The sequence below is a fragment of the Phocoena sinus genome, chromosome 3, assembly GCF_008692025.1.
Source record: "Phocoena sinus isolate mPhoSin1 chromosome 3, mPhoSin1.pri, whole genome shotgun sequence".
NCBI lineage: Eukaryota > Metazoa > Chordata > Mammalia > Artiodactyla > Phocoenidae > Phocoena > Phocoena sinus.
The window spans coordinates 11,828,173-11,840,848 of record NC_045765.1 but is presented as its reverse complement, the minus strand read 5'-3'; the positions used below and the strand labels follow the sequence as shown (position 1 = coordinate 11,840,848).

Below are 12,676 nucleotides of genomic sequence, written 5' to 3'. Positions count from 1 at the left end.
GGCTGCCCCCTCTCTCCCTCTCTGCCCTGTCCCTGATCCCACCAGCTGGGGATGTCTTTGTACGGCTCTCTCTCACCCAGATTGGGGCCCCTTGGGGCTGGGCCCAGCATCCCCCCAAATCTGGATGTGGCTGGAACCCTCTAGTAGTTCCTGAATGAGGCACCCATGCATGCACCTGTAGGATTTTCCAGGGCCAAGGGACGCATGGTGGCCATTCTAGGCCAGGTCCCCAGACACTGGCTTCTGGAGTACCTCCATCTGGAACCGACGATGCTGCCCTGCTAGCCGTGGATGAATATGATGGTACGTATGAGGCCACGCTGGCAGCCCTGACCTCCGGGAAAGGCTTGGGGTCCCCATCCCAGCCACAGACCCTAGGTGCCAACTGCATGGTTGGAAGTTTTGGGCCCCTCCTGTCCAGGATGTTCCAGATCCCTCTCATTTTCCCTCGCACCATGCCTGAGACACCCCCGTAAGCATAGGTAGACCAGGACCCAGACTGTGGAGGGCTTTATTCATTAGACCCAGAGAGCCACATGGCTCCTCCCCTGGTGTTCCCCCACTGGTAAGCCAAGGTCCTAGACACCTGGCCATTGCACGTGCTGTGAGTTGTCCCACGCCGCTGGTCCCAAGAGCGCATCCGTGGTGAGAGAGGCCCGGGTGTAATGGCCGCGCCAGGTGGCTTGAAGCATCTTGGCTGCTAACTGCTGCCGCTTCAGCTGGCAGCGTACAGCGAAGCCCCTCCAGGCTGACTGGATGGCCGTGGCTGCCTTGCTCTGGTGATGGGGTTGCCAGGGGCTCTGGGGGTTTGACCGGGTGATGCAGCCCCGTGGCATGCTGGCCTGGCCTGCAGCACCCTGGCCCGTGCCATGCAGCACCCGGGTGGGCAGGGTATGGCCGCATATGTGGCATGTGCGGGAGCTGGAACCCACAAGCATCACCACGATGGGTGGGCTCCCCAGCCCGGAGCTCAGTGACTGGCAGAGACTACAGACACGTGGGTGGCAGGACTGGAAGCAGCGGTGATCAGACGTGGTCCTGGCCCCGCTGCCCGTCTCAGCCCACAGGCCTGGGAGCAGCATTTGCTGGGTGCAGCTCCGGCGGATGCAGAAGCCTCGCCACGCAGCCTGGATGACTGTGGCGGCTCTGCAGAGCCGGGCCAGGTCCCGCCGTGCACGGTAGCCACGCCAGGCATCCTGGATGGTGATGGCCCACTGATGCCACACCTTGATGGTACGGCGCACCAGGAAGCCACGTGTACACGCCTGGATGATGACCACCGCGTGGATGATTATCTCCTCCACAGCCTGCGCCGACGACGTCACCAGCTCCCCCGGCTGTCTGGGATCCACCGCCGCCATGACATCCCACGCGCCACCAGGGGCCGCAGTGCCGTTTCTGGGCCCGACCGCTACACTGGGGACGGCAGAGTTCCACGCTTGGCTGCCAGACACGCCATTGTCCTCAGGACCCTGGAGTAGAGCGGGAGTCAGGGATGCCCCGTGACTGTCTGCAGGAACCACGGAGCTAAGGGAATTCCGAGACACCAGCGGCGACTCCTGGTTAAAAAGGGGCCGCCGGGAACCACTCGGTGAAGACTTATAGCCCAGAGACACCCTCCGAACCCCCGGATTCAGCCTAGGGAAGACCATCCGTTGTGCCACCTCACCAGTGTGGATTGTTGGCGCTATGGCCAGCGGTGCACCTGTGGAATGTTTAGGAACTTCCTGTGAGGACCTGGGGGCATCCTTCTGCTCCTGATGGGCAGGCCCAGTCCCAGCCGCAGAATTGTCCGGCATTTGTGGGAAAGGGACATCATGCGTGGCCCTGAAGGATTTTCTAGGGCCAAGGGACTCATGGCCATCCTGAATCAGACCCCCGGACACTGGCTTCTGGAGCGCGCTAGATGCCACCCCTCTAACCAGGGGTGGATGAAGTGGCACATGGGAGGCCACGCTGGTGGCCCCTGACTTCCGGGAAGTGCTTGGGGTCCCCATCCCAGCCACAGACCCTGGGTGTAAACCGGTTGCCATGGTACTGCCATGGGCCAGCTTGGGTGACCCTGAGATGACAGTAGAAGCCATCGTCCCATGGGAATGGCTCCGGGACATGTGAGCCACCGAGGGGCTCTGGGGTATAATGTGAGCCTCCAAAGCCTTTTGATAAGCCAAGGGGCTCTGGGGCACAACATAAACCATGGAGGGGCTCCGGGGTACAGTGTGAGACACTGACGTCTGTTGATGAGCCAAAGTGCCCTTGACAGACCCTGTCTGCGCACCGGGGACCCCACTAGCAGTCACAAGGTGGGAACTGGGGGCCCCCCAATGCTGGCTGACCTCTGATGCAGAGTTGGGGTGCCACCACGGGCCATGGAGTGCTTGGCAAAACTCGGGGACTGTGGAGGGACAGAGGCCATGCCACTGGTCATAGACATAGCTTAGCTGGGAGCCACCTCCTCCAAGAGCGACATTTGGTCTTTGGGAAGAGTCTCATCCTCTGCAGGGAATTCTTGACTGTGGTCGATGTCAGTTGCCAGGGGACTATGGGACATCCACGGGGTTGCCTCAAGGACCTCGGACTCCCAGTTGGATATGGACCCCTGGGGCAAAGTCTTGTCCAGGTCCTCTGGTTTTATCACAGTCTGGTGGCCTGTGGTCTCAAACGACATCGTCCCAAGAGCTTGGCTCAACTGTGAGGCTCTTTGCAGAACCGTAGGCACTTGGCACACTCCCCTGGCTGTGCCATTAGCTTCCCGGAGATGGGCTTGAGCCAGGCCAGGGGTACGGGATGCCTGGAAGGAGGCTGTGGACGCTTCTCCCGCCAGGGCTCCGTGATATTGACGAGGAAAGATCCCAATCAGCATGGACCCCTGGGGCAGGCTCTGGGCCACGCCTCCAACTGTGGAGAGTGGACCAGCTGTACTAGCCATGGACTCCAGAACTAGGTTCTGATCTAGTCCCCCAGGCATAGATGCTGGGTCCACACTAGAGGCCACAGGACAAGGAGGGGATACTTGAGCCCACCCCACTTGCCGCTGAACCTAGGAGCAGGCTTGGAGCAGTTAGACTAGCTGAGGGTCTTACAGAGAGACCTTGCCTCTTCCCACCAGCACCGGATGCTGCATTCAGGCTGGGGGACACTGCAGTTGTGACAGAACTCAGAGGCAGGGTTCTGGCCATGCCACTGGCCCCAGAACCTGGAGGAAGGCCCTGACCCATGCCACTGATCACAGACCCTGGGGAAAGGCCCTGGCCCATGCCACTGATCACGGACCCTGGGGAAAGGCCCTGGCCCATGCCACTGATCACGGACCCTGGGGAAAGGCCCTGGCCCATGCCACTGATCACGGACCCTGGGGAAAGGCCCTGGCCCATGCCACTGATCACGGATCCTGGGGAAAGGCCCTGATCCATGCCACTGATCACGGACCCTGGGGAAAGGCCCTGGCCCATGCCATTGATTATGGACCCTGGGGAAAGGCCCTGGCCCATGCCACTGATCACGAACCCTGGGGGAAGGGTCTGAACCACACCACTGACCATATAACCTGGTGGAAGGCTGGGGCCACACAACTCATCATGGACCCTTGAGGAAGGCTCTGGCCCACACCCCTGATCATGGACCCTGGGGAAAGACTAGGGGTCATACCACCGGCCCTAGTACCTGGGGCCACAGCTGTGGTCATCCTACTGGCTACGGAACCTGGCACCACACCACTGGCCATGCCCATCCCAGGCTCCTGGCTGACAGCATCTGCTTGTTGGTAACTGGATTTGGAGATTGTAAGCACAGAAGGACACTGTTGGCCCAAAGATATTGGGAGATCGACATTGACCTGAGATATGCCGGGGCCCACAATGGTGAGGGAAAACTTGGATGAACTCACATCCAATCCACCGGGCGCTGAAGCTGGAGAGAAGCCAGGTCCCGCCCCTGAGGCTGGTTCATGAATCAAGGGGGCACCAGCCACAGAGGCCCAGGATGTAATGGGGGCCATGCCCCCGGTCACTGGAGATTGGCTTGGGCCCATACCAGTCGCCACACTTCTCCACCCCACACTCCCTGACGTGCCAGGGGATATAGGTACCCGAGACATACTTAGGAACATACCAGCAGCCAAGGTCCCCAGAGGCACATTTGGAAGCATGCCAGCAGCCATGGTGCCCTGGGACGTGCTTGTAGCCATGCCCCTGAACAGAATCCCCTGAGATATACTAGTTCCCTGGCCCAGACAAGAGTCCTCTCCACTGGCCACAGATGCCTGGTAGAGACTTGGAGCTGAAACAGTGACAGCAGACTGTTCAGTTATGCTTGGGTGCCTCCCACTAATACTGGATGGCTGATGAAACCCAAGGGCCACCTTGCTGAACTCAGGGGCCTGGGGATTTGGGGTCACCCCACTAACCATCAGAGGATCTTGACATGGGTCCACCTTAGTAGACACAGTTGGCTGGCTCAGACCCCGGCCCATGTTGTTAGCCACTGATGGATATGGTGCACACGAGGTGACTTCAATGGCAAAAGATGAATGACGCTGACTGGGAGCCACTGCATTCACCCTTGATGACAGTAGACTTGAACCCACGCTACGGGCCCAACTTGGCTGACAGAGTGTACAACCCATACCACCAATCACAGATGGCTGGGCATCCCCCTACTTGCCACAGATGGCTGGGCCAGGCTGGAGAACACCACACCAGCCACAGATGGCTGGCCTAGGCTGGGGGTCATCCCATCAGTCATAGGTGGCTGGCTTGGGCTAGGGGCCCTGCCACAAGTCACAGGCAGCTGGGCTAAGCTGGGGGCCACCCCACTGGTCACAGGTGGCTGCACAATGCTGGGTGCCACCCTGGTGGTCATAGATGGCTGGGCTAGGCTCAGGGCCACCCCACTGGTCACAGGTGTCTGGGCAAGGCTGGGGGCCACCCCACTGGTCACACGTGGCTGAGCTAGGCTGGGGGTCCCCCCACAAGTCACAGGCAGCTGGGCTAAGCTAGGGGCCACCCCACTGTTCACAGGTGGCTGGGCAAGGCTGGGGGCCACCCCAGTGGTCATAGATGGCTGGGCTAGGCCCAGGGCCACCCCACCAGTCACAGGTGGTTGGGCTAAGCTGGGGGCCACCACACCGGCCATGGATGGCTGGGCTAGGCCGAGAGCCACCCTACAGGCCATTAATGGCTGTGCAAAGCTGGGGACCACCCCATCAGTCACCAATGGCTGAGCTAGGCTAGGGGCCACCCTATTGGTCCTGGATGTCTGGCTTAGGGTGGGAGTCATCTTACTGGCCACAGATGGCACAGATAGGCTGGCGATCACTCTACTGGCCATAGAGAGCTGGTGTGGGTCTGGGGAGACCTTACTGGCTACTGTAGGCTGAGATAGGCATGGGGTCAACCTACCGGCCACAGATGGCCGCCAATAGATCATAGGGACCACATTACTCAAAGACAGACTTCTGGTCAACCCAGTCCTATAGGGTTTCTGGGACAAGCTCTCCTTCAGATTCATGGAGCTTTGGCCTGAGGACATATCTCCCTCATCATCTGAGCCCCAGTGGACACTCAAGGTCATGCGACTGGCCACTGAACTGTGATGCAGAATGGGGATCAGTTCTGAGGCTGCAGGAGACTGGTCGTGGAGGTTTGGGGTCATGTGCCTATGGCCTGCTCTCTCAGTCTCTTCCATGTTCCCAGGCCCCTGGGACCTCTCCACAGGCACCCCAGAGAGGAGAGGATCTAGATGAAGCTCCCTGTCCAAGCTGGCTTCCCAGGACTACTCCCCCACCAGGTCAACAGCGGTCATGCTGGCCACAGACTTGGTGGAAAGGCTGAGTGAACTGCAGCTGCGCGGTGAGCTCTGGGAATTGCTCACATTGGGGCCATAGTCTGTGGAGCCCTGGGAGAAGCTTCTGGCCAGGTCACTGTCTGGACCCTGTGGCAAAGTGGACACCAGTTCATTAAGTATATGGCTAGTCACCAGCTCCTGTGGGCAGTGAACACTGGAAATGGTACCCCGTGTTTGATTTTTCTCCTTCCCAGGGATGGCTGTACGGGGAAGGGTGGGTGCCAGCCTATTGCCTGGGGAGGCTTGGAACAGACTGGGATCAGCCTGAGTGTTGAGGGCCCAGCGATGACTAGGAGCCATGGAGCCGGGCCGGAGATCTGGGGTTATGACACAGGCCTTGGGAGCCTGTGGTTGTGCTTTGCTCACCGTGGAGGCATGTGGTGGACTCGGGGTCACCTTGTTGGTCATCTCCCTAGTGCCTATGGAGGCTCGTTTATGATCTGGGGACCGAGTTCTCTGCATGGTCTCCTCAGGGACCATAGATGGCTGTTGTGGACCTCTGGCCACTGAGGGTCGACACACACCAGGAGGTACCCTGCTGACCCCGGAGGGATGACACCCGCAAGCCGACCCCGCATAGGCGGCGGCACACTGGTGGAAGTGGGTGCCCCTCCCACGACCTGTAGTGCCGGGAAGCTTGCCCGGTGCCACTACCCTGCCCTCCCCCGACAACGCCCATGGACGTGGGGCTGCCCTGCTGACCTCGTGTGGATTGTGGGCGCTTGGGGTCATGCTGCCACTGGCCAATGATGGCCGGCTCATGCTTGGGCTCACGCCACTGGCAATGAGTGGCTGCCATAGACTGGGGGGCGGCTGCTGGTGGGGCGAGTTGGGCAAATTGGGGTCCACATCACTCACCATGGGACTGAGATCTGAGGCCAGTTCACTAGCCCTTGGGTGCAGGCACACATTTGCCTCACGGACCTTGGGGGTCAGGTATAGATTTAGGGTGTCTCTGCTGGGTCCCATCTCCTGTGACAGAGTGGGGTCCAGGGCAGCAATCAGGGGATACTGATGAATGGTCAAGGGGTCAAGGAGTCCAGCAGTCAAGGAGGCGCCCACAGAGACCACCGATGAGCAGGGTGACCCCCCGAGCATGGCTCCATCCCCCACCTCTTCCAAGAGCCTGGAGGGCCAGCCTGTGATGAAACCCTCCGAGGCCCCACCCCAGTGAACCCTGACCTTGCTGGGCTGTAGTCTCATGGGGCCCAGGGTGGGACCCCATGCAGCCGACGGGCTCCCCCTGCAGTCCACCTCCACTGGGGTCGGCATCACAGTCACCCTGCTTCCCGCCGTTTTCGTGGCAGCCTTGAGAAGGACGACTCCAGACCTCAGGGCCACCTGAGAAAAAGACTGGCTGAGGACTGCGCCTAGCTCACCCTGACACAGGGCCTGGTTCAAGGTGGCCCGCTCCCCCTCCATCAGGGCCTTGCTGAGCACGTCCGCCAGTCTGCCCTGAATGGCCTTAGTGAGCTCTGCCCGCAGCTCACCCCGGGCCAGGGCGCAGGACAGGCTGGTGGCCAGCTTGCCCCAGGACAGCGCCTTCACCAGCGCCGTGCCCAGGATGCCCTGGGGCAGGGCCTTGGCCATCGTGGCTCCCGAGACCTCTTTGGACAGGGCCTGGTCCAGAGCCGCCCTCACTTCCCCCTGGGAGAGGGCTTTTGCCAGCAGGGCGCCAGCAGGTTCTCCTGGGAGCCCAGCAGGGCAGCCAGCTCAGCACATAGGGAAGCGAGCTGGGAGGCTGCCAGCTCCTCCTGGCAGGGCGGGGCTGGGCTGCTTGTTGACAGCTGCACCCCGTCCCCCCAGGATTCGACATTGCACGTGGTGTGTCCAGCAGAGGCCAGCAAAGGCACCAGCGTGTTCTGGCTCTCAGAGGCTCCCTGGCGTGGGCCCTGGGTGGCCTTGCCCTGCACGTAGCTGTGGGACAGGAGCTGGGTCAATCTGTCCTCTGGCTTGGCTCGGGGCAGAGCGCCAACGTGCTGGCAGGGCTGGGTGGAGGCCTTGAACTTGACTAGGAGTGGTTGGGACTGGGTCTTGCTGCTGAGCTCAGTGGCCTGGCGGGCTGCGTGGAAGCCCTTGGCTGTTTCTGTGGCCAGATGTGTCTGGGACTGTGCCTGGGTCAGCTCGGTGGGCAGATGTGCCTGGGACTGCACCTTGGACAGATGTGATTGGGCTAGGGCTGTGGTCAGCTCAGGGGGTGGATGTCCTTGGGACGGGCCCTTGGTCAGCTTGGTAGAAACATGTGCCTAGGACGGGGGCTTGGTCGGCTCGGCCAGCAGATGTGCCTGGGGCGAGCCTGTGGTTGAACACGGGGCCGGTTGTGCCTGAGGCAGACATGTACCCAGATGTGCCACAGCTGTTTCTATAGGCTCACATACCTGGGATAGGGCCTTCACGACATCCATCCTCAGGTGTGCCTGCTTGCTCCCGTCCTCCGCCACTTTTGTCCAGGACGAAACCACGGGCACTTCCACGGCCTCACTGATGTTAGATGCTGTTTCTGTTTTCACCCGTTTCTGGGAGAAGTCCTTGATTTTCTCACCTCCCGAAGGAGGCCTGGCTGTAGCCTTGGGATCCCCAGCCCCCAGATGTGATGGGGGGAAGCATTTCATTTTTCCCTTAGTCAAGTACGAGTGGGGTGAGACCGTGGTCACCCCTGCTGCCTGCCTCGCGTTCACCACAGCCTTGGCCTTTGGTCCACTTAGACATGTGTGGGATGAGGTGTCGGGAATTCCAGCTGCCGCCAATGCTGAAGATGGAGGTTTGAGATTTCCAGCTGCTGGAGGGGGCAGGCACAGGGTCCTGAGGATGGTGGCTACCGAGCGTAACTGAGCTGGGGTCTTGGTTACCATGGCCGCCAGGCGTGTCTGGGCAGGAGGACCTTTGGTCACCGAGACGCCTTGGAGTGTCTGATGAGATGGGGTCTTGGTCATCGTGGCTGCCAGGCGCACCTGGGGTGCGGTCTTGGCCATCACGAGCGCTGCACACGTCTGGGGCGGGGCCTTGGTCATCGTGGCTGCAGGGCGTGTCTGCGTTGGAGACTTGAACATTGAGGGCAACAGGCATAACTGGGGTGGAGTCTTGGCCATCATGGCTGCTGGTCGTGTCCGGGGTGAAGTGTTGGTCATCGAGGCTGATGGTCTCATTTGAACTGAGGTCTTGGTCACCGGGGTCGCTGGGCAGGGCTGGGGTGGGGTTTTGGTTATTATCGCGGGCACTGGGCACGGCTGGGATTGGATCTTGTTCATCATGGCCGCTAGGCATGACTGGGGTGGGGTCTTGCTCACTGTGGCTTGTGGGCACGTCTGGGCTGGGGTCTTGGTTATCACAGGTGCTGGGCCTGTCTGTGGTGGCCCTTCGAGGACCTCTGCTTCCATGTGGGCCTGGGTCTGGCTCTTGAGCTGTCCTTGAACTGCCTGGGCACATCTTCCGGATGGTGGTGGCCCCGGGGCTCCTGCCTTGTTAGCTTTGGCGGTTACTTGCTCGGTCTTCTTCGTGTCCCCCTCTCCGTGGACAAGGCAGGCATTTCTGACGGTTCTTGTCAGCAGGCATGGGCGGCACTTCGCCTCTGGACTCACAGGACACGGAAGTCTGATGGCAGCGGTCTGGTGTGGAAGGAAGGCGACGCTGGGGCCTCCGACAGAGCACGTACCCGGCTGTGACACGCCCTGGGACTGCAGCAAGGCCAGCTGGTGGGTACAAGCGGCCAGGCCGTTGGAGGAAGGAAACTGGGTCTCCCTGCTCACCAAGGTGGGCTGGGCCAGAAGGGACTTGCCCTCTTCCAGATGCTGGAACCGCACCTGCTGGGGCGAGTGGTAAGGGATGTCCCCCTCCTCCACCTTCGCTTTTTTCTCCACCGTCTTGCCAGACTGGAGGAGGCACCTGGTGTTGAAGCGTCGCCAGGCCTCCTGGATGGCCTTGGTCACCATCACCTGAGAGATGAGCTTCTGCCGGAGCCGGTAGCCCCTCCAGTTGGCTTGGATGAGTGTGGCTGCATGGGACAGCATCATGTCCATTTCGTCCACCAGGACATTCCTGAAGGCCTGGCTCTCCACCACAGCCCGGAGGCATGGGATGTGATGAGCCACCGTCTTGTCCTTGTCTGGCTGTTGCAGAAGGGTCTCCTTGGATGCACGTGGCTCATGCCGGGGCTGTGGATGCAGTGTCCCTGCTTTGCCTTGGAGATTGGGGACGGGCTGATAGGAGCTCTTCCCACTGGGTGACACCTGTAGCTGCAGACGCAGTGTCCCCACTTTGTCTTGAAGGTCGGGGACGGCTGATAGGAGCTCTGCCCACTGGGTGACACCTGTAGCTGTGTTGCTTGCTGCATTGTCTTGGTTCCTAGGCGGCTCAGCTCTGCCTGTGGGGGGTTATAGGGAAGTAAGTGGTCAGGGAGCAGTGTCATGTACACACGAGGCCTCCTGGCTGGGGCAGGCACTCACCCCAGAACCTACATCTTCTTGCTCCTGGCACCTTGCAATCTTCCTCCTCTCCTCTGCGGGCCCTCTCTCTTCCAGCCACACGCCCAGGTGGCCTTTGGTACCCATGTCTCCCTCATCACCCTGTGGTTACTTCAACACCAGCACACAGGGCATGTTCTCACCTGAATGTCTGACCACCTATCTGCTTTTCGACCTTCCTCTGTACCTGGAACATACTGTGAGTACAGCACTGATCACAGTATTTTGGAAATATCCTGTTCGTGTGTGCGTGCGCCTGGTGTTATTATTTGCTTTTCTCCATCAACTGTGAATTCCTAGAGGGCGGGAACCAAGTCTGAGTCACTTCTGTGGCCCTATCTCAGTCACAGGGCTTGGCTCCAAGTTTTGAACAGGTATTGGCTGGGTGGCTAGCTTGACCATTAAGTGAGTGGATGAGTGGACTGAAAGTTGGATGGATAGATGGTCTCATGGCTAGACACTGAAGGGATAAATCAGTGGACGAATGAATGCTGGCTGGGCTGGAGGAATGGATGAAGGGTAAGGTTGTAAATGGATGAGTAAATGAAGTTGACGAGTGAATTGATGAACAGATAAGTAAATAAGGAAATGGACACCTGGATGGATGGATGAACGGATGGATAGTGAGTAGGTGGGTGGATGGATAGACGCGTGGATGGGTGGGTGGGTGGCGGGATATATGGATAGATGGAGGGAGGGAGGATAGATGAGTGGGCAGACGGATGGATGAAACCTGAGTAGATAAATGGGTGTGAATGAAGAAAGCTGAAGGAATTGGTAAAGAGATCGATGAATAGGAGGTGGACTGATGAATGGCTGGATGGATCGGTGAACGAATGGGTGATAACGTAGACGATGGATAGATCAATGACAGACGGAAGGGTGGTAGAGGGAAGAATGAGGGGATGACTGGCTTTCAGAAGTACTTTGACTACCTGCTGAAGACGGAACCAACTGACCTTCCTGATGACTCATGAGGAACCAGTCCTCAGTGCAATCTAGCTCTCTCTTACCCATGAGCAGTTAGGGCTGTCTCCCAGTGGGAACGAGGCCAAGGCTGTCTTATCTTTAGGTTGTCTCAGTTTCATGGCAGAGCCTAGCCTAGGTTGGAGGCCTGGCACAGATCTTCACGCCACCTCCAGAATGGCGCTGGGATCTTTCTGGTCTCTGGATTTCAAGTGTTTTAATAGTACACTCAATTGTCTTTCAAGTTGCTGAGGTAAATGAAATCTTTTTAAATGTTAATGTTAAGTAAATAAATAAATCTTAGTCCATCTGCTGTTAAAAAAGAAAAAGAAAAAGAAGTACTTTGATGCAGAGAGAGTTCAGACACTGTCAAGCAGCCCTGATGTATAACCTGGAGCATAAGACACTTACTTTGCAGAAGTACCCCCTTCTGGCTGGACCAGTCAGACTTCATACCTTGGAGGGTCACAGACCTGGAGGAAAAGCAGGAAGAGACGGTGCAATCTCAGAAGCCAGCTTGCAAGAGGAAGCAGCCTTCATCCCTTCATCCCATGCATTGTGCAGCTACACTGCCCTGGGTTGGCTCTGTCCCCAAGACCAAAACGAAAAGAGATGTTAAAAGCAAAAAAACTAAATTCTTTTTAAAAAAAAAAAAACCAACTTTTTTTTTTTTTCTCTCTTTGCAAATCTCGCTCATTCAGAGGTAAAACTAGAGAAATACCAGTTAGGCCAAAGGGTAGGATAAAGCCACCATCAAAAATTGGCACTTCTGGGGCTTCCCTGGTGGCACAGTGGTTGAGAATCTGCCTGCTGATGCAGGGGACACGCGTTCGAGCCCTGGTCTGGGAGGATCCCACATGGTGCGGAGCAACTGGGCCCGTGAGCCACAACTACTGAGCCTGCGCGTCTGGAGCCTGTGCTCCGCAACAAGAGAGGCCGCCATAGTGAGAGGCCCGCACACTGCGATGAAGAGTGGCCCCCGCTTGCCACAACTAGAGAGAGCCCTCGCACAGAAACGAAGACGCAACACAGCAAAAATAAATTAATTAATTAATAAACTCCTACCCCCAACATCTTTTTTTAAAAAAACAAAAACAAGGCACTTCTGGGCTTCCCTGGTGGCACAGTGGTTAAGAATCTGCCTGCCAATGCAGGAGACATGGGTTCGAGCCCTGGTCCGGGAAGATCCCATATGCCGCGGAGCAGCTAAGCCCGTACGCCACAACTACTGAGTCTGCGCTCTAGAGCCCGCGAGCCACAACTACTGAGCCCGCATGCCACAGCAACTGAAGCCCGTGTGCCTAGAACCCATGCTCCACAACAAGAGAAGCCATCGCAGTGAGAAGCCTGCACACCGCAACAAAGAGTAGACCCCGCTTGCCACAACTAGAGAAAGCCCGTGTGCA

The 12,676-nt window shown here is 58.5% G+C and overlaps 1 protein-coding gene across 1 annotated transcript; it reads right to left on the bottom strand.

Annotated features, from left to right (window-relative positions):
- Nucleotides 1–512: 512 nt before the first annotated feature.
- IQCN (IQ motif containing N) lies at nucleotides 513–12,129 on the bottom strand. The gene is made up of 4 exons (XM_032628720.1): nucleotides 11,682–12,129; nucleotides 8,223–10,204; nucleotides 7,027–7,185; nucleotides 513–1,472 (listed from the first exon to the last, which is right to left on the bottom strand). Exons 1-4 carry the CDS (start codon nucleotides 11,722–11,724, stop codon nucleotides 579–581), a joined length of 3,078 nt encoding a protein of 1,025 aa, XP_032484611.1. The 5' UTR covers nucleotides 11,725–12,129; the 3' UTR covers nucleotides 513–578.
- Between the last annotated feature and the right edge of the window lie 547 nt (nucleotides 12,130–12,676).

Bases quoted from the DNA above. Each gene is read 5' to 3' on its own strand.
- IQCN (XM_032628720.1), bottom strand. From the start codon at position 11,724: ATGAAGTCTGACTGGTCCAGCCAGAAGGGGGTACTTCTGCAAA. The intron at 10,205-11,681 runs GTAAGTGTCTTA...AACCCCCCACAG, and splicing joins GAAGGGGGTACTTCTGCAAA to GCAGAGCTGAGCCGCCTAGG. The intron at 7,186-8,222 runs GTATGTGAGCCT...TCTTTTTCTCAG, and splicing joins TCGTGAAGGCCCTATCCCAG to GTGGCCCTGAGGTCTGGAGT.